The following is a 21036-nucleotide window of genomic DNA, read 5'->3' on the forward strand; positions in this document are numbered from 1 at the left end:
AGGAACATCAAAACAGTAAATAGAAATACATATGCAAATCTATTAAAATCTCAGAACAGAGGTGTTTGTTTCTTTTGTAGATTCAAAACTAGAATTCTTAAAATGAGCAAAAACCAGTAAACTGAAGCATTAATATACACAGCTTTAGATTAACAGGAGCATAAATCAATTTTTAAAAAAGAAATAAAAATATTGCACTTAATTATGAAATTACTGGACATTATTCTTTCTGTGGCATTACTTGTGTTATCCTAGTATAACAAATGTAGACATACCAAAATACTTTATACTACATGTATTCAAAATGCAATGCATACATAAAGGAAATGCATAAAAAAAATTCCTAGCAAGGTGTTTACTCCATTTTCAGAATTAAAAAGAAATCCAGTATGAAATTAAAAACAAGAGGCTTATTTAAGTATTTCCTCAAATATCAAGAAAATTAAGCTTCTCCATATAATTTAATTATAAAGTGTGCTGATTTGTTAAATTATTTACCAAAAACTTCCTTTTTATACCAGAAATATGTTTAAAACAGAGTTTCTAACACAGCAGATTTGTTTGTTTATCCAATACTTACATCAAAACTCATTTCAACTTTCTTTTCAGATATGTATAAAACATGGATTCCCTCCTCCTTTTATATACATATTCCAAAAAATATGCAAACTCTTTGAAATTATATTATCATAGTTTTAGAAAAAACCCACAAAATGTAGCTATGCAAATATATTTTTAGTACATTAAGGTTTTCTGCCTAACTGAATATTTTTACTGCATTTATAATCCATACCATATTACATGTGGTAATATGTAGTATTACCTTTGGGTTGCTTATACACCTGCATCATAGCAATATTTTATTAGTATTCAATTTACTTCCAAAAAAAGAAATACTTACAAAAATAAATGAGCCCCGGCCAGTGTTGCTTAGTGTTATGTCTTCGGCCCAAATAGCATACTAAAGGGTCTAGGGTTTGAGGGAATGCACCAGAAAAAAATACCTTGGGTGAGGATCAACAAAACAAACAAACAAACAACAATGACAAAAAGAAATGAGACAACCTAAATATTTTTATTGTAATATTATAATACTTTATAATATTACATTGTGAGAATGAAAACTGAGTTTTGTAATGTAGAGATAGAAAGATTTGAGCAATGGAGACAAAAGGTCAATAAGGTGAGCATCCTAAAACAATGAAAAATCACAACTATGGAATGATGAAGATCATTCCTCTATGGCTCAAATCAAGGACTCTTTGGAGAGCCCATTCACTGCCCTTATCATAATAAAGACAAAGTGATATCAAGAAGAACTTTGAATTTCAAGTTGATTAGAGATATTCCCAGAATTATACTCCAATCAAAAGAATCTCCTAATAACACATTCATTAGACTTTTAAATCTGAAGCACAACTAATGAAATTCTGGCTTAAAAGTAGATTGGATCAGTAGAAATGTTATTAAATTTGTTTCTATTTTATGCAGAGAAGTTTGTACATGTTCAGTTAAATTATTCTCTTTTGGGGCCTTCATGGGAATGGAGTGAAGTTACTTAACAAAAGAGACATGGTAACAGACACAGAAACACACTGAACTCTACCTTTGTTTCTGCTTTAATGTCTCCACTGGATCTTTTTAATAGCAACTGACCTTTATGTTTATCATTATTTTTTAAATAAAAATAACACACACACACACACACACACACACACACACACACACACACAAGCATACACACACCCCAATTAACTTGATTACCTCAGATGATATATCTGAATTACCAAAGTTTCATGCATTAAGGAATGGTTTGAAATGAAGTTATCCTGTAATTGACCTTTAAACCAGTATTCCCAGTTCTACTTCAAGACCTATATGGTACTGATACTGTTGCAATTAACCCAGTTGTTAATGAATAACTGGACAGGAGCAAATAGACGCATGCCCAGTAAGGTCTGGAAAACATGGGAAAGATACTTGCTTGTCCGTCACACCTGCAAACACGTCATTGGCCAGAATAGGCGTGGCCAATGCAAGAGCCAGAAGATTTGATATTCAAACTCCTGATCAAAGGAGTTTTGCCCATTTTGCTCTCTTGCTTGCCTGCTCTCTTGTGGACCCCACACACAATGGGCTAATGGACTGGAACCACCCTGATGCTGTGTTGGACTCAATTTCACCATGGAACAGAAACTGTGGACACTAGCTTTGCTTTCAACTCTGCTGAACCCCCATCTGTACCCCTTCCAGGACTGGTTTAAGATAAATGGGACTTCAGAAACCAAGGGATATATTTCCATGCAAATAGAAAAATCATTCATTCTCCTGTGCAAGACTCAGAAAATTCTTTTCCCTAAGATATTGTAAGAACGCGATCCCTAGCACCCAGTGGGGAAAGGGATCCCTCATTTCTGCTGATGGATACCTCACTTCCACCAATAACAGAACCTGCTTTAGTAAACATTTTGAAACAATTACTTACCATTGATAGGAAATTTGATCCTAGTATTGCTTTTCTGAATCATATCTTCCAAAATAAGTTTAAAACTTCTTTCTCCCACAGACACATCAGCCTTAAAATGTGCAGTCAGGTAAACACCACTAGCTATCATGACAAATTCTTTTTTGGAGCCACATTAATGAGCTGCGATGTGAGAAATATTCAATAATTAAAATACTTCTGTCAATAACAGCTAAAAGACACTAAAGAGGATATATTAAATCCTAAACTGTTCACATTGACAGAGGAATGATTATGAACAATGCACGATCAGGATTTGTAGGATGGAACTCATGTGTTGATTGTAACATTGGAAGGGTATAGATTGTAAAAGATCAAGGGGAAAAGGCTGGGTGAGCAAATGATATAAAATTGTGTACCAATCTGTGATTATAAAAATAAGAAAAGAAGCATTTTGGTGAAGGTAAGTAAGTAGACAGAGAAACAAGCAGTGTATGGACCAAATGTTTTGTTTCCCCAACCCTTGAAATTTGTATGTTGAAATCCTAACTCCAATACAATGGTATTAGGAGATGATACCTTTGAGAGGTAATTAGGTTATGGGAGTGGAGCCCTCATGAATGCAATTAGTCCCCTTTTGAAAGAGACCCCAAAGAGATATGTTGCACCTTTTTGCCATTTGAGGGTATAGCTGTCTATGAACCAAGAAGTCAGCTCTCACCAGATACCAAATCTTGGACTTGACAGTCTCCAGAACTCAGAAACAAATTGTTGTTTAAACCACCCAGATTATGGAATTTTTGTTATAGACGCTCAAACTAAGATATGCAGGTTGCCCAAATATAGAATAATGATCCTTTCCTAACTCAGTAAACAAAGATTGTTCTGATAATGACAGGACATTTTCTATAATTCACCTGTACATGTTATAATTTAAATTCTCTTAAATTAAAACAATGACACACTACTGATTTGTCTTAAAGATAATGGTATCACAGAAATCAGAGAAAGACATATGGAAAATATGGAAGTAGCCATTCTCTACATCATTCTAATCTACAAAAATACTGTATGATGAATTGGAAGTGATGGGGAACTTTTGGGATATACCATGTTAAATAAAGGGATTCTGGGTAGAAACAACAAAACCTCCACAAGTTTTAAAATAATGGAAATGGGAAAATGTTACTCTGTTTAAAAAGGAGATTTGGGGTTGGGGAGATGGGTAGGAGATAGGAAACAAAGAGTTGTAGGGGATTCCAAGGTCATATCAGTGAAGTAAGGCAGCTTAGTTTATAGGCAGATTCTATTGGCCAACTGCTGGTCTGAACCAGCTCTGCGATTTATTAACGATGTAGTCTTGGGTAAGTTACTTAAACTCTCTCTGTGCCTCAGATTTCTCATCTGCATAATGGAGATAAAAATAATAATACTTAAATGGGGTTAAGTGAATTGGTATTTATAAAGTATTGTGTTTGTTAAGTAAAATTAACCTCAGCAAAATTTTACAGCTAATTATTAGATAGATGGTTCCTGAACACTTGGAGAAGGACTCAGTGAGCACATGAAGCCAGCATGGAATCCTTAACGTGCCACATTAAATTAACCTACTTTAATTTTTTTTTTAATCCTCACCTGAGGACATTTTTCCATTTTTTGTTCAGACAGAGCGGGAGGGAGGGAGAGAAAGAGAGAGAGAGAGAAACATTGACGTGAAAGGGACACATCGAGTGGCTGCCACCTGCATGACCCAACCAGGGCCAGGGACAAACTGCAACAGAGGTATGTGCCCTTAGCGGGAACCCAACCTAGGTCTCTCTGGACCACAGGCCAACACTCTAAGCGCTGAGCCAAACTGGCCAGGGCAACCTACTTTAATTTTTGAAAGAGAAAATTAGATGGTGGCTGGGGGAAATGAGTTAAACTTAACAAATCTTGATTTGTTATGATGTGTCTGATAATGTCCCCTTGAACAGATATAGAATGTAAGCGGATAATTATGTGGCTAGGAAGTTTCACTGCTGATTAAATAACCATAGAGTGTTAACCTGAAGGGGAGGTCTTAATGGTATGGAATGGTTCTATCCTTGGTTCTTCCAAGGACAGTATTTCTACTAATGACTTAAGATGGGTCGTAGCTAGATGAGAAGTAAGGGACTAGATTAAATACAGAATTTAGAGATCATTTAGTTTAGTCTTTCATCTAACACTGAGGTCCTTCTGAAATAACCTTGGATATATCATTACTAGCCTTGAAAATATGACATGGACTTTATGAGCATTTTCTCTTTTTGAACAAATGTAATTGCTAGACTGTTCTTTCTCATGTTGAATTAAAAGGCATCAAAGTAATGACTGCCATTAGTATAGTGGCCAAGAATTAAGAGTTTGAACCATAATGCTTGGGTTAAATCCCACTTTCTCTACTTATTATGTCACTGAGGGCAATGTACTCAATCTTTTTGTGACTTGGTTTTCTTATATATAAAATGAGAACAATGTCAATGACTTCTGGATGATTTTTAAGATTAAGAGAGCTACAAATTTTTAGGATAATGCCTGAATAATGGTACTCAACAACTATTAGGTATGATTGCACAGAACAAATTGCATACATGGCTTCTATGAGAATCCATATTTAAAAAGAAGAACTTTGATCCTTCTGTCTTCTCTTTTCTCCAAGATAAACATATGTCCAGGTGTCCACGCCCTTCGGCATCCTAGTCATTATGCTCTATGGATGTGTTCCAGTTTGTCAGTGTTCCTTAAAATTGTTGCTTGACCAAGGATGAAATAACCAGTAAGGCAGGGCAACAGCCAATCAGATTGGACCTTGCCTGTCAGGATTTGTGAGACTGAGCTGCCGCATGCCAGCTAAATGCCAACACTAAATTTGACCATACAATGAAACCATAATTTCTTTTATCTTTTAATTCTTTACTAACTTCGCTATGAAAAATAGCAATAATTTAAGACCTCTGAAATTTTTATTTTGAACACCCACTTTCTAAATCACTACCTCCTAACTATTCAATTCTATTAGTATTTCCTTGTAATAATAAAATTGTCTTACTTCCTGACAGCAACCAACCTAGAGCCAAGTCCACTGCTTTAGATCCTCTCCAAAATTACCCAATCAAACCCCAAATCCTACAGTAGAGTCTTTCTAACACCCTCTGACTGAGCTCGCCTGGCTTTTCAGTGTATGTTCTCTCCCTCTGCAGTGAGTAATGAATCCAAACTGTTCAACTACAGATGTGTTCCAGGGGTCTTTGGCTGAAGGGCTTTGATAAGAGTTGGAGTTGCAAGGTCTGATGCTATAGATATCTCTAATTAATCTTAAGAATAACTAATAGCTTAAAATACTGTTTTTCCCCCTCCTCCAGACTCTAATTGCTTTAGAAATTTTGATAGGTACCAAACTCACCAATAAGAAAAAGTTAGGTAACCTTGGAATTTTGAAGCAAATTGCTAAACATATTGGTGTTATAAATCTGCAGTATCACAGAAGAGGTCAAGGTCCCTGGAAAAGACACTACCAAAAACTCTCCCCTTGCCCTTTGTAACAGGTAGTTTGTAATGGTGTCTGAGTGGCAGAACTGGGAGGAGACTAGAGAAAGTGATGCAATATTGGATAACAGAATCTTTGGGAAAGTTTCCTTCTATGAGTCACTCTCAGAATAAGATATTGCCTGACATCCAAATATGATAGACACCATGTGGTCAATAAATCTGTAAAGATCATGCAATCTAATTAGCCTTTCCTTTTTTCATTTATCTTGCATCTAAAAACGGCCACCTTTACTGTGAGGATGAAAATGGCATAAGTAAATTTTTTAAAAAGTTACCTAAACATTCAGTTTAGAAAATAAAACCTTTTAAAACATATTACCTCTTGAGAAAAAACAAGTTAGCGTGCTTCCTTATGGTAAAGGGAGATAGGAATCAGGAGATAGGAATCACTGGACTAAAATCAAGTAGAGCTGGTATTAAAGGTCAACATCCAGTGAATGGAGTCTCACGCTCAGCCCATTGTGCTCTGGGATTCTGATTAAGGATCTGATAGAAAATCACTGACAACAAATGACATTGTTCTCAAGGAAATTTTAGGTCATATTTCCCACATATATTCAATATATAAATACTTAGTGCCACTTAACTTGGGCCATTTAAGAAAGATCACTTTACCAAGTAATCTTGATTGTTGATCTGGTCCATCATAAATACTGAAATAATCCCATTCATAGTTCCAAGATTCTTCTGTTACTAAGTCTTTAATCACTGCCTCAATTTTATTTCCTGACATGGATTAAAAAGTCCAAGTACAGTTCAGCATGCTTGGATAAATATTAGGATGATTGGGGGATGTGATTTCAATGGAACTAACAGGAATTAAATCCTTAAGACATCCTTAAGGCAAAAGAAAAAATATTTAACACAATAATAAAAATCTGAGTTACTTCTTGAATGTAGCTTTAATATCTATAAGTGGGTCATTAAAACTTCAACTGTAGTATACTTTTATTAATTTCTATCACTGTTTCTTTACATCCATAGTTCCTTATGTATACTGACACAGAGTTTAAAATGACTTTTGTTTTGAAAAACTTATTCCCCCATACTGAAATTTTTTTACTTTAACTCAAAAACTGTGAATGACTAAATCACCAACTTTTACATTTCGATGTAGTTTTGATGCCCATAATGTAATACATTATTTTACTTAATGTTCACAATAATTAAAAATAGATTTTATTATCTTCAGTCTAGAGATGAGTGAACTCACACTTGACATTTAACAGATGTGTCCTAAGACTTTTAGGACTTCCCTAAATTTGCAAGTACCAAAATAATATTTTATTTCCCCACAAATGCAGTAAGAAATAATTTCAATCCCACAAATTGTGAGTAAAAAACAAGGCAAGCAAGTTGAGAAGTAGATCTGGATACCTGGTTAGACTAAATTCGTGAGTAAATTATGTGCACCTAAAATTTGGCTTCACAGCAGGTACAATTCAAATTACACATATTTATTAGGTAGGAAAATTTGAATCACTTTCAGATAGTTGAAACTAGGATACTAAGTTTCATAAGAGCCAAGGGGCTACTAGACCAGAAAAGAGAGTTGAGGTTTCAGACACATTTGGGGACTATTCTAAATGCTCTGGGTATTATCCAACCTAAAATGAATGCCATCCAAAAATTGATTTACTTCACCAACAACTGTAGCTCTTTAGTTTCATTATGCAATGGTCCAGAAAAAGAGAGAGACATAGAGAGACAGAGAGAAATATACAGAGTCCAAAAGACATAAAATATATGAAAAGAATGTCAATAAATAGACATAAAATAGGTAGGGGGATTCCCATGAACAAAACAGATGCATTTCTTATCCATTAGTGAATAGGGTGCTATCTCCGTACCCTCCACTCCCTAATCTACCCTGGTCTCCACTACCCTCAAATTTTAACACAAAGAAATTTAATATAAGTTCATATTTCATTATACAGCAGCTAGAATCAGGCCACAAACACCTGAAAGTTTTTGACAGAAGTCAGAGTACACTTTGTACTAAACGGTGTTTAGCAACAAGAATATTCCCAATTCTATTTCCATAATATTATGTAACTAAAGCCAAGCCAATTAGATTCCTTACCTCCTTTATGATCTTACCTTTATCATTAACTTTAACTTTTCCAGTCATGGAATCTAGAATAAGATAATATTCAGGGTCAATACATCCAAGCAAATACTTTATAGTATTTATTCTTTTGATTATAAAAGTGATACAAGCACATTGTAGAAAATTCCAAAAACATAGAAAAAAAATTTTAAAAGTCTCCTGGAGCTCCATCCTATAAATAACCAATACTCATAATTTAATATAAATCTTACCAGGACTCTTTCTATGCTATATGTACATTTTTAAAAACTGTTTGCCACTTTACACAACTATAATCTTTTATTTCCCACTTAATTTATTGTGATAATTTTTTACATCACTAAATAGTCCACATAAATTTTAATGGCTCTATATTTTCAATTCATATAGATATAACAATTTCTACTGATATATTTTCATTTGTAACTTTAGGACTATGAATGATAAATCAGATCTTTAATAAACCTTACACACAGTGCGTAAATCTAACAATTTCTTCTGTTATTATAAAAATATCTACACTAAAGATTGTCTGAGTTTATCTGAGAAACAGAATTGAATATGTACAATAACAATCTCCTGAGTTAACTCTCACTCGTACTTCAACTCTCAGCCACGGGGATTACCATAAACAACAGGTCCACTTTTCTTTCACCCATTCCCTGGATAAGGAGCTACTTCCTTACTCTTTACTCCCCAACATGTTTTGGCTGAATTGTCATTTTCTTTATTCAAGCAAAGAGTTATTGAGCACCAACTATTTACTAGGCATGGTTATTATTTTGGAGATAACAGCAATGGGGCATGCTAGGTGTGACTGAAGAATAGCAAGAAGTTTGGCATGGCTGGTATGTAGTGAGTGTTGGGAAAAATGGTAGGAAAAGTCTAGAAGGTAACCAAGATGGAGATCATATAGCATCTTGTAGGTTACTCTAAGGACGTTCAGTATAAATGACTTGGAAAAATATATTGGGAGATACAAACAGAAGAAAAACATGACCTGAATTATTTAGTTGAAAATGATCACTCTAGTTGTTATGAGTAAAATAGACTAAAAAAAAAAGACTCTTCAGAATGTGATGTTGCAATTGTTGAGAAGTAGTTAGATTCCAGATCTATTTTTCTGAAAGACCCACATATGAATTATATTCCATGTGAGATGCGAAAAGAAAAGTTAAGGATAACCAAGATTAATGGCTTGAGCAATTATTAAAATGGAGTTGCCATCTACTGAGATGGAAAGTTTGGTGGAAGAAGAATTTGGAAACAGGTGTATGGAATCAAGTTGAATTTTGGTCATGTTAAGCTTGATGCTTACTATATATCCAAGTGGAGAGGGAGGCAATTGCATATATAGAGCTGACATTCAGTAAACAAGTTGTACTTGAGATATATATTTGGCCGTTTTCTGTGCATAGACAGTATTTAAAGCTAGGGGTTGCACACTCACTCACTTAAGGGTGAGTTTAATAAAGAAGAAAAGAGGGTCAAGGACCTGGATCCTGGAACACCACAACCTTGAGAGAGAGAGAAGATGAGGAATGACCAGTGAAGAGACTGAGGGAGATCAGGGAGGTGAGAGGGGGCCAAGGGAAAGCCACGCCCTGGAGGCCAAGTGATTCCAGAAGGAAGGAGAGCTCATATGTGCCAAACGCTGTTGTGGGACTGAGAAGTTACCTTTAGATCTGGACTTGTGGTAGCTTTGGCAAGAACAACATCTGTGGAATGGCAAGAAAAAAAAAATGGTAAGAAAAAAGAAACAAGTCCTAGGGGAATGGATTCAAGACAAAATAAGAGAACAAAAGGGAGACAATGAGTAGAAATCAGTTTCATAGAGTTTCACTGCAAGAGAACAGAGAAATTAAAGTTTTCCCAGAATTCTATCCCCATCCTTTGCCAAACTAGACAGAAGCCTTCTGTTATATAGTTTCATTTCGCTCTGTGTTTTTCCTTCCAAACCTAATTTTTCACTCTATATTTTTCTTTAAGATTATTTGAGTATTGACTAGCTCCCCTACTAGACTGTAAATTCTGCTAGGGCAGGGACTGTCTTGTTCACTGCTGAATCCTCCTGGCATAAGTTTAAAAACTTTTGCTGATAGTCTGAATAATTAAAGGCTTGAATGTGAGGTTTTATTCTATTTTGTTTATGTGACTCCCTTAAGGTATGCTTTGACATGTGATATGAGCTTGACGCAAGTCTCTTTAGTTATCTCCTACCAACACTTCTCACATTACCAAACTAAGTTAAGTAAACTATTTTTAGTAGAAATGCCTCTCCAATTGTATTTCAATTAACATTTTTAATGAGTAATTGCAAATGTTTTCTCCATGATACCCAATTTCTATAATTTGGAATAATTCTCAATTTTCATACCATCAAGGCTTTTGCCCAAACCAGAGGAAAGTAAGGAAAAGCATATTTTTCAATAACCTTATTGCATCTAATATAAATGAACTAGACATCAAACAAGTAAAAGAGAACTAATTTACTCTTGATATTTACACAGCAAGAAAATAAATTTTAAAAGAAAAAAGACTACTTGAAAATTTTATAATAGAAATAAAAGATTCCTACTACATTGTTACAATATTCCAAGTACACAGAAAATAGACAAATTCTTAAGTGCTATTCAAAAAAATTAAAATCTGATTAATCTTATGTTTTATGGAGACTTAGCTTGAGGCCTCCATGGATAACAGAAGCCACAACCTTAAGTATTATTTTTTCTTCTCCCCTAAATCTGACAAATGAAACAGAGAATTCCAATTTATTTATTTGGTAACATAGTTTTCCAAACAAAGCTCAATAAAACAAATATTAAAAAGCAATAAACTTACCAGAAATATGAAAAGAATATCTCAGAGAAAATTCTTCCATGGCCAAACTGACATTGTCTGTGAAAATCACCATCATAAGAAGACCATGAGATTTTAATGAAGGTGAATCTCCTTCATATAATTTTCCTAGGGGAGAAAAAAAAAGTCTTATCATTCATCAAGGCAAAGGTTACTGAGCAAAATAAGAGAAAAAAAATCCTATGTTTGAAATTACAAATTTATACCATATCTATTCCCAAAAATATGCAAATGGGATAATTAAGCAGAATAAAACCCAATTAGAATAGAGAAATGTAAGTTTCAGATTCCTGAGTCTAAGCAGCTCTAAGGAAGGGGTTCTAAACCAACAGTACCCAGTTCATATAATGTCTAGAATAACCTTGGTAGATATTTTTAAAGCTATGTATTATAAGAGAAGGTGAAATGGTCTAACTAGTTTCTCAAGGAATGAAAAAATTATTCTTGTCATCAAACAAAAATAAACATATATATTATTTTTTTAAATACTTACCCAGGATTTTTTCCATTTATTTTAAGACAATATGTGAGGGATTTTTTCCATTTATTTTCAGACAATGTGGGGGGGGGGGGGGAGAGAGAGAGAGAGGCATCTATGTAAGAGAGACACATTGATTGGTTGCCTCCCACACAACCAGGGCTGGGGACCTGCCCTGAACCAGAATTGAACTCATGACTCTTTGGTCTGTGGGCAGATGCTCTAACCATGAGCCAAACTGACCAGGACATATGTAGTACTTTTTAAAAAGAATTTAGTTATACTATGTAGTTTTTCATCCTGATCTCATTCAATATTATATGTAAGATCTCCCAGTTTCATAAAAAAACTTATGTGAAAATATTTTATTTAGTGCCTGTATAACATTTTTCCTATGGATTTACTATACTTTTCTTAACCAATTTCCCATTTATATTATTTTTTGGCCATTATAAATAACACTAGCTGGACCAACACCTTGTACATAAATGTCTCTACATATATATAAAGTATATTTTTAATGAGTGTGGCTAAAAGTTGAAACACTGAATAAACAGTTAGCTTTTGAACAACTTCCAAATCGCCCTCCAGAAGGCATACTCTATACTATACCACAACGATAACATGAAAATGCCAGCCACAGTGTATTTTATATAAGAAGTGTAATCTTTCTTTTTTTTTTTTTATTCTCACCCGAGGACATTTTTTCTTTTTTGTTCAGATAGAGTGAGAGTGAGAGAGAGAGAGAGAGAGAGAGAGAGAAAGAGAGAGAGAAACATCGAGGTGGAAGGGACACATCAAGTGGTTGCCACCCACACAACCCAACCAGGGCCGGGGACAAACTGCAACCGAGGTACGTGCCCTTAGTGGGAACCGAACCCGGGTTTCTCTGGACCGCAGGTCGACTCTCTAACCACTGAGCCAAACCGGCCAGGGCTGTAATCATTCTTTAAAATCTTTTTTTTTTTTTTCCAATTTACTAGGAAAAATTTTTTCTCAGTTCTGTTTTAACAAGGCTGAATTTTTTTTTTTTTTCATATGCACTTATTTGTCTATACATTGCTCACTTAGGTCACTTGCCCATTTTTCTATTAGGGTATTATCTACAAAAATGGTGATTCTGAATTGCATTTAAAAATTAAATGGTTAAACTTTTATTTATTGTACTTATTCAAAATAATTTTTTACATTAGAGATACTCTTAATTAAAAAAATAAACTTGCCCTGGCCGGTTTGGCTCAGCATTTGGAGTGTCAGCCTGTGGACCAGAGTGTCCCAGGTTCAGTTCCCGCTAGGGGCACATACCAAAAAGAAAAATAAATAAAAATAAAAAATAAACTTGTGCTTTATACTTGTTGAGTCAAGTAGTGGTTGATTAGAAAAGTTATAGTCAAGGGTTATAATAAGGACGATGATTTAAATCTGCTTCCTATGACAATCCATTTCAACTTTGATCATACATGTATTTTCTGAAACAAATATTCTAACAAAGGTAGTATTGCCATAACATTCATGGTTTTATGATTTCAAGTCAATAATCCTGGGAACTATTAAGATTTTCCGCTCTTATAGGAAAACTCTGCTCTTTTTAGTAAACAGATGGCCAAAGGATCAACTTCATTGTGACAAGACACAAAATAAGAAGAGAATTTAATATAGATTGTATAGTAACTGATATGTAACCTTTCTTATCTTAAAAGAGGCTAATGGTTAAGCCAGTGCTTTTTGCTCTTGAAATCACTTGGGTCAATAGTTCATCAATCTCTTGGAAAGGAACAAAAAGTCAACAGCTTTGGAGACACTTTTTTTTTTTTTTCCCCAGTAACAATAGTTTTTATTTTTTTATTTTTATTTTTTAAATTAATTAATTTAATTTTGTTACAGATGTTTCTCCTTTCCTCCCCACTGATACCCCCTCCCCTTCCCTCCCTGCCCTGTCCCTGCTTTGTTGTCCATGTCCATTGTTCATGCATACATGCATATAAGTTCTGTGGTTTATCTCTCCCCCACCACCCCCTCTTCTGGGGATTGTCAGTCTGGAGACTCTGTTTTAACTTGAAATTTAATCGAGACTGAGTCAAAAAGATTGGGGCCTATAAATTTCTTTTTTGAGATTTGAGACTTCTAATACTGATTTAAACATTATGTTAATTACCTTAATCCTTTCTCAGAGTTGTTGAAAACTTGTTTTTTAGATTTTGTTTTGGTTAGAGCAGAACAGATTTAATTATAGGAATTTATTGATAATTTTCTCTTTTCTTTCATAACTTTTATATGAGAAGATCCTTCTCTATCCTTAGTTAAAATAATTACCTATTTTTCTACTTTTAATGGCCTAAGAAAAATACTTAACTCTTTAATCAGCTGTTCTATGATATGATGAAGAATATAATTTATTTCCCTCTCTGATTTGTAATGTCGTTTATCATATAAATGCCTGTATTTTTTATTTCCCTTTTGCTCCACTCATATGTGTCTCTTTTTATACTAGTACTACTCTGTGATAACTATTGCTGTTTTGAAGTATGTTTTAAAACCTGATAATTTGCTTGATCACCTGGTCTTTCCCCCCAAAAAATACTTTCAGCTAGTGCTATTTATCTTAAGGATAAACTTTAGAGTGATTAATTTCTTCTTACTCTTCAAAAAAAATTCCCATTGGAATTTTGTTGGGAAATATACTATATTTGTAAATTCATTTGGGATGAATTAATGTTAATTCTGTCTTTCAGTATTAGAACATGCTATTTTTCTCTATTCGGAACTCTGTGTGTGTGTGTGTGTGTGTGTGTGTGTGTGCGCGCGCGCGCTCACGCCAAGTTTTACATTTGATGATAAATCTTACATACCATTTTACAGTTATTCCTAGCTTGTGGGGTTTGTTTTTAATTATAATTGAAGTGATTTTCCCATTATACCTGTTAACTAATTTTTACTGGCATGGTTTTAAAGATACAATTGCTGTATAATTAATTTATATCTAGTTTTCTTAATTTGACCTACTTTTATGATGCATAATACATGTTTCAATGTTAAAAAAACTATCCTTGCATTCTAGAGATAAATCATAGTACTTGGTTATGCTAGATATTCATTGAATAACCTACTGATTTTAAGCATTGAGTTAGCATCTGGAGCTTTTAAACCTTACTTGCAAAAATTGAAATAGAGTCCTTAAAACTTTTTTGGGGGGGGGGGGTTGCAGAGAAAGAAAGTAGTACCTATATTTTAAGAACTAATTCTAGGTAGAGAAGAACAGGTATGTATTTCATTAACATTATAAATTATAACTGATATAGCTAATGTACTATTTCCCCCTTTTATTTATGTCTTTGTTCTTCCAAACTATGTGTACTCAGACACCCCGCCCATGGAAAGGCAATAGAGAAACAACAGTTAATCTTTTCTTCCAAGCAGCACAATTTAAGAATAGAAATGGGCATGTATATTTCTAGTGCAAACACAGTAGAAGCTTGGTTTCTTTTATATTAATTAACATGAATCCTCATTAAATTCTCATGAGGCAATACAAGTGACAGGAATTCTGTCAGGCAAGGAAGGAAGATGCACAGATACTTTCTAAGGATATTGGGCCCAGATCCTGCATTCTCCCCACAAGAAGCTATGAAGCTTTCGATGCAAAATTGGCTCAGGAACCAGGAAAGCTCAGTGTTTATTAACATTTCCTTAAGTAGAAACACAAAGGTTGTCAGTGTGCCTATTTCTGGGATGGTAACGTCAGTCCAGAGAAAAAGACAGTGGTTTAACAATTGGCTGATTTATCAGCTCTGGCATGCTTCTTCTGGTATCTGGGTTGTTTTTCATTTTTGGAAGTCGAAGGCCAGCAAAGTGCTCTCTCTCCTCTCCCTCTGGGCAGTCACCTTATCTTAGTCGGCATCTGTTGACTAAGTAAACTGGGAATTTATAGGGCACATGTATGAGCATGTGGTGGCAATGGTGAGGTGTCTGTTCTCATAAATCACATGAAAAGCAACAGGTATGTATTATTACATCAGGTCATAAATGGGGAAACTCAGTTTTAGAAAGCTTTGGGAATATCCCCAAAGTCACTGAACCAGTGGGTGGTAGAACTGAGATTTGAACCCAGGAACATCAGTTCCCATCACATCTGGGTACTGTTGGTCCGCCAGCCTCAACCCAGCTTCCATTTCCCTTACCCCTGGTTCTCTCCCAGTCAGCTGTGACCATGTGGCAAATCTGGCCAAGGAAATGTAAATCTGCTACAAAATTTTTTTTTTCTAACATATGTTTTTATTGATTTTTTTAGAAAGCGAGGAAGGGAGAGAGAGAGAGAAACATCGATGTGACAGAGAAACATCGATTGGCTGCCTCCTGCACGCCCCCCACTGGGGATCGAGTCTGCAATCCCGGCAAAGGCCCTGACCAGGAATTGAACCGGGGCCTCTCAGTCCATGGGGCAATGCTCAATCCACTGAGCCACATCGGCATGACTGCTACAGGATTCTTGAAAATGTGTTCGTTTTCTCATTGCTAATAATCCTCGCCCCCTGCCCCTTCTTCACTTTTCCTCCAGGGTAATGGCAAGACCTGAGAGAGCCGTCGTGAAACCATCAGGAAAAGGCCAAGGGTACTGCAGCAGCTTCTGTCTTGACAGAGCTGAACTGTCGAAACAGTGGAGTATCTGCATCCCTCTAGATTTCTCTTTGTTAGAATAATAAATTTAAGTCACTGTAATCAGGTTTCTACTAAATGACGACCCCCCTCTTAAGCCTTTTCCTATAAATATTATTTTGACTAATTGATATTGTAGTCTCAATTTTCTTGTGTTACCATTGTCTAAAATTGCTTTATTCATCCTTTATTTGGGGTATTCCTGGGCAAGTTTAATCTAGGTATGACCCAACCAAGCAGCATATAGTTGGGTTTTGTTTGCAACTTAATTTGAGAGAGTATTGGTTAATCTCAATTATAAATCTAAAAAAAAATAGTAACAGTAAGCTGTTGCAACATCATATAAGAGATGAATTTACATCACCTGTAAGTCACATGCTGAATAGACAACAATCTAAGAATATTTTATAAAAGAAAATAAAGAATACAGTTTCTCATGGGAGATTAGTTACCAATTAATTTTTTGCCTGATCCAAATCCTTCATAAACCCACAGGTAACCCTGACAGGCCCAGGATGTGGATTTAATCTGAAAGTTGATAATATTTAGGCAAATGATGGGATTTAAAGGGGCTGACAACCCCCAGGGGCGGCTATGGCACAGATGGAAGAACATCAGAAGTGATTTCTAAGCAGCATATACTATTATTTCCTTGGTTCAGAATTTAATGCACCACTGTCATTGACTTAGCATGCCTCAGTTTTTTTTTGTTTTGTTTTCGTATATCTGCTCCTTTGTGCTTGGGTGAAAGATTTCTACTTTACAACAATGAAAAAATATTCTCTAATACCAAATGTGTCAAAAGGTTTAAGTAAATTCACTCATCATGCTAAACGGCTGGTCAGTCACAGAAAGTAGTCTAAATTCTGACAGATAATCTGTAAGAGTTAAGGACTTACTCTTGCCTGAATTTGCCCCAAACTCCTCCAAATCACATAAATTTACTTAGGATTGATATTATATAAACCTTTACTGTTGACTTATTCCTTTAGTTTTATCCAATTCTTTAATTCAAGGACAGCTCTATTTCCAATTTAAGGACCAATTACTGAGTACCTACTAAGTGCCAGAAGGTTCTACATACATTATTTAAAAAATTTTTTTCTTTATTGATTTTAGAGAGAGAGGAAGGAGAGGGAGAGAGATAGAAATATAAATGAGAGAGAATATTGACTGGCCGCCTCCTGCATGCCCCCCACTGGGGATTTGGCCCACAACTTGGGTATGTGCCCTGACAGGGAATTGAACCAGCAAACTCTTGGTGCATGCGTCGATCTCAACCACAGAGCCACAAGGCCGGGCAATCTACATACATTATTTTAATCTCAAAAACTCTTTGTAGAGAGCTGACTTTCCACTTTCCCTGATAAATGATCTCTTGTTGAAAAAGAACAATTTATCAATGGGGATAATCTTACAAAAAAGCTTTTGTATATTAAAGGTCTCAGACCAGGGATTATCTCAAAATCTATTCTTTAAAGAGAGAAGGTGAAAAATAATGCCCCAGGCAAATATTAATTGTTGCTATCTGTTAAGTAATCATTCACATACTTCTTTCATCATAATAAACATTGCTTCCTCACCTCATGGTGGTTATGTGAAAATATTTTGGGATCTGTGTGATAACTGCTGGTTTGGTCAGAACAACATCCTTACAAGTGGCTACATGCTCTTGGTTTGAACTTTGAAGAAGTCTGGTTACTTAACTGACTTCTGGACCTGGAAATAAAGAAAAGGGAATGAGAATAAAACTGATTTTTAAGAGGCTTGCTATATGCCTTTTCAGATCAAAGCTATCAGCTTTCTTCTCTAATTGTTATGTAAAAAAGTCAACAAGAGGCAGTTCGTGTCACTGAAAAGCCGCTGCGTGAAACATTCGAAGATACAGAAAACCAGCACCTCGCGTGGATTCTGTTTGGCACAGTCTCGGCCGGGAAGGGAATACGGGAGAGGTGCAGATCATGCTGGTTCCATGCACAGTTCCTCCTGGAAGCAGCATTCTTAATGTAGTTCTTCAGGAAAAAGTTTCATAGGATGTGCATGGCTTTTCTTTTTTTTTTTTATTACCCACTTAACCTTTTCCCAAATATATCTTTGCAGTGCCTTTTGGTGCCAAGGAGAGAAACAAGCTTTCAGTTACCGAAGAGTCAAAAATCCTCACTAATTACATCTCGTAAAATGCAATCTGATAACTCCGAACTGCACAGAGTTTGCATGTATAATGCTAGCATCTGACGTTTGTGTAGTTTGTTTTCAAAACTCAATCTAACCTTTTATTATCATAATATCACTATAAAGAAAACTCTGATACAGAAATAACAACCTATCGAGAGCTAATCTGCCAGCTAAGATTTTGAACACAGACCTTCGGATCCACAAGAATTACAGCTGCAGGAAAGGCTCTCTGTGGTGCAGAATTACAATCACAGTAAAAAATGTTAGTTTGCCACCGACATATCCTGGCCATGCCCAGAAATCACAATTCTAGATGATTACAAGTCAATCAAGTTATTTACTGAGCAGTTTCTCTTTTGGACCTCACCATGCTCAGATCACCTCAAACATAAACTCACTTCTCACAGAAACACAATTTCTTACAAAACAGTGTATGCATTTTGAATATTCCTAAAAAGAAAAACATTGTTTTTTTTTAACTTTATAAGTTTATAAAATGATCAAACATACCTTGGACTCTAAAGACAATATAACTTATGCCAAAATCACCTTGTGCAAGGGAACGAAATGTCACCCTCACCAGTGGTCCAGAACATGTTGGTTTGATACATTTACATATTGTAATATTATTACAATTGCAGCAATAATTAGCACCTCTACCACATCACATAATTATTTTTATTTTTTTAGGGTAGGAATAATTAAGCTCTGGTCCCTCAGAAAGATTGCTGATTAGAATACAATACTGTTGTGTATATTCACTACACTGAGCGTTATTAGATCTCTGGGACTTGTCTATTGTTGTGTGTACTGATGAGATAGGAATTTATTCCACTTTGCAGCATGAGGTGACAGAGTTCCAGAGCTCAAGCGACTCACCCAGAGTCACAGGCATGATTAGAACCTGGGTCTGTGAATCCAATAACCATCATAAGATACTGTAACATTGCTCCTTGAAAGAGAGTAGGTGGTAAATGACTTTATCTTTAAAATAATGCTGATATGCCATTTTTTCTCTGAGAAAATTAACCTACTTATTAAAAACATCTCACCATGTAGATCCATAATACAAAACGTTTTCTACCTGAGAATTTATTCTTTCCCTACAGTTAGTTTTATTATTATTATTATTATTGCTTTACTTTGAGAACCTGAAGTCAAAAATGGAAGAAAAAATTATAATCATAATTCTAAAACAATCTAGAGGGCTGATTAAGAAGTTATGAAAACAGCCCTGGCCAGTTTGGCTCAGAGGTTAGAGCATCGACCTGTGGTCAAGAGAGACCCGGGTTTGGTTCTCGCTAAGGGCATGTACCTCGGTTGCTGTTTGTCCCCAGCCCTGGTTGGGTTGTGTGGGTGGCAGCCACTTGATGTGTCCCTTTCATGTCGATGTTTCTCTCTCTCTCTCTCTCTTCCTCTCTCTCCTGCTCTATCTGAACAAAAAGTGAAAAAATGTTCTCAGATGAGGATAAAAAAAAAAAAAGAAGATATGAAAACAACCTATGAGTTTCTTAAAGTTAAACTTATCTACTATTAAGAATAATGCAGCATCATTCTGTAACATTTATTCATATATCATCTTCCCAGAAAGACATTTGCTGCTTATACTACATGTAACTCTGTGGTAGCTACATTCCAGATACTACTTCTCTCCCATCCCATTGCATGCCCCCCCCCAGCTCGTCCACCTAATAAATTATATATTTTATTTTATCTCATTATGTGTCCTCTCCCAACTAGAATATAAGCTTAATATGGAAAGAGATTTTTCTGTTCATTTTGTTCACTACTGGATCCCCACAACCAAGAAAAGTTAGTCTCTGGACCATAGTAGGTGCTCCACAAATGCTTACGGAGAGGAAGGGAGGGAGGAGATTATATCCAAGAAGGAAAAAAAAATTAGTTGGTATAACATATTTAGGTAAATTATGTTGAAATACTATTTGAAGAATGAGCAAATATTTATTTGTAGCAAGTAGCGATGAATGCAGCTCTTGAATGAATTGCTGGCTTCCACGGGGAAAAAGATAGCATTTTACAGTACAGAAGAATAATATCCAACTTGAATAATGGGTAACGCTTCCATTATAGTCTTGTGGTCCTGCTAACAGACAGAACAATTCTACAAAGATCAAGATGACAATTTCAAATCAAAGAAATGCTAGGTTGAAAAATTATAGTGGCTCCCCCATTAGTCCACATCAAAGTCAAGCATGGTTTTCAATAAGTCATACAAAAGGGGAAAGTTTTCTCAGAAAAAATGGTTCTTTCTATATGAGAACCTAGAGTATAATAAAGATAATGATATAAATTAGAGAGAAAATAACTCACTTGTAAAGAAACAGGTATAGCATCACTTTACTATATAATAGATTTTAGCAGAATTAAAGAAGTAAATTTTTTAGTAACAATTTTTTTTGGAACTCAGAATGAATGACTATTTAAATATAAAAGCAATGAGATAAACCACAGATCAAAGATATAAATGAATAAATTAAAACAAATAAATTTTAAAATGTTTACATCAACATGTAATAAAATTTAAAGGCAAATTACAACCTTGTGAATAAGCACTTGCAAGTTGTCATAAAGAAAATATATAAAAACTTTTATAAACAAATAAAAAGAATACCTAAAATGGATAAGAAATAAAATATACAAATAGCTAATCAATACATGAAAAAATATATATCCCTGTTAATGATTTTTAAAAAGTAGAAGTGCCTATCAAATTGATAAGCTAGG

The 21036-nt window shown here is 35.0% G+C and overlaps 1 protein-coding gene across 1 annotated transcript in view; it reads right to left on the reverse strand.

Annotated features, from left to right (window-relative positions):
• OVCH1 (ovochymase 1) overlaps nt 1–21036 on the reverse strand; it is a 67212-nt gene that overhangs the window by 361 nt on the left and 45815 nt on the right. The window contains 7 exon segments of the mRNA XM_036251513.1: nt 6653–6763; nt 8138–8173; nt 10968–11093; nt 16569–16708; nt 17700–17835; nt 18802–18947; nt 19171–19243. Coding sequence (XP_036107406.1) covers nt 6653–6763; nt 8138–8173; nt 10968–11093; nt 16569–16708; nt 17700–17835; nt 18802–18947; nt 19171–19243 — 768 coding nt within the window.

This window comes from Molossus molossus, unplaced genomic scaffold (genome assembly GCF_014108415.1).
Source record: "Molossus molossus isolate mMolMol1 unplaced genomic scaffold, mMolMol1.p scaffold_m16_p_10, whole genome shotgun sequence".
Classification (NCBI taxonomy): Eukaryota; Metazoa; Chordata; class Mammalia; order Chiroptera; family Molossidae; genus Molossus; species Molossus molossus.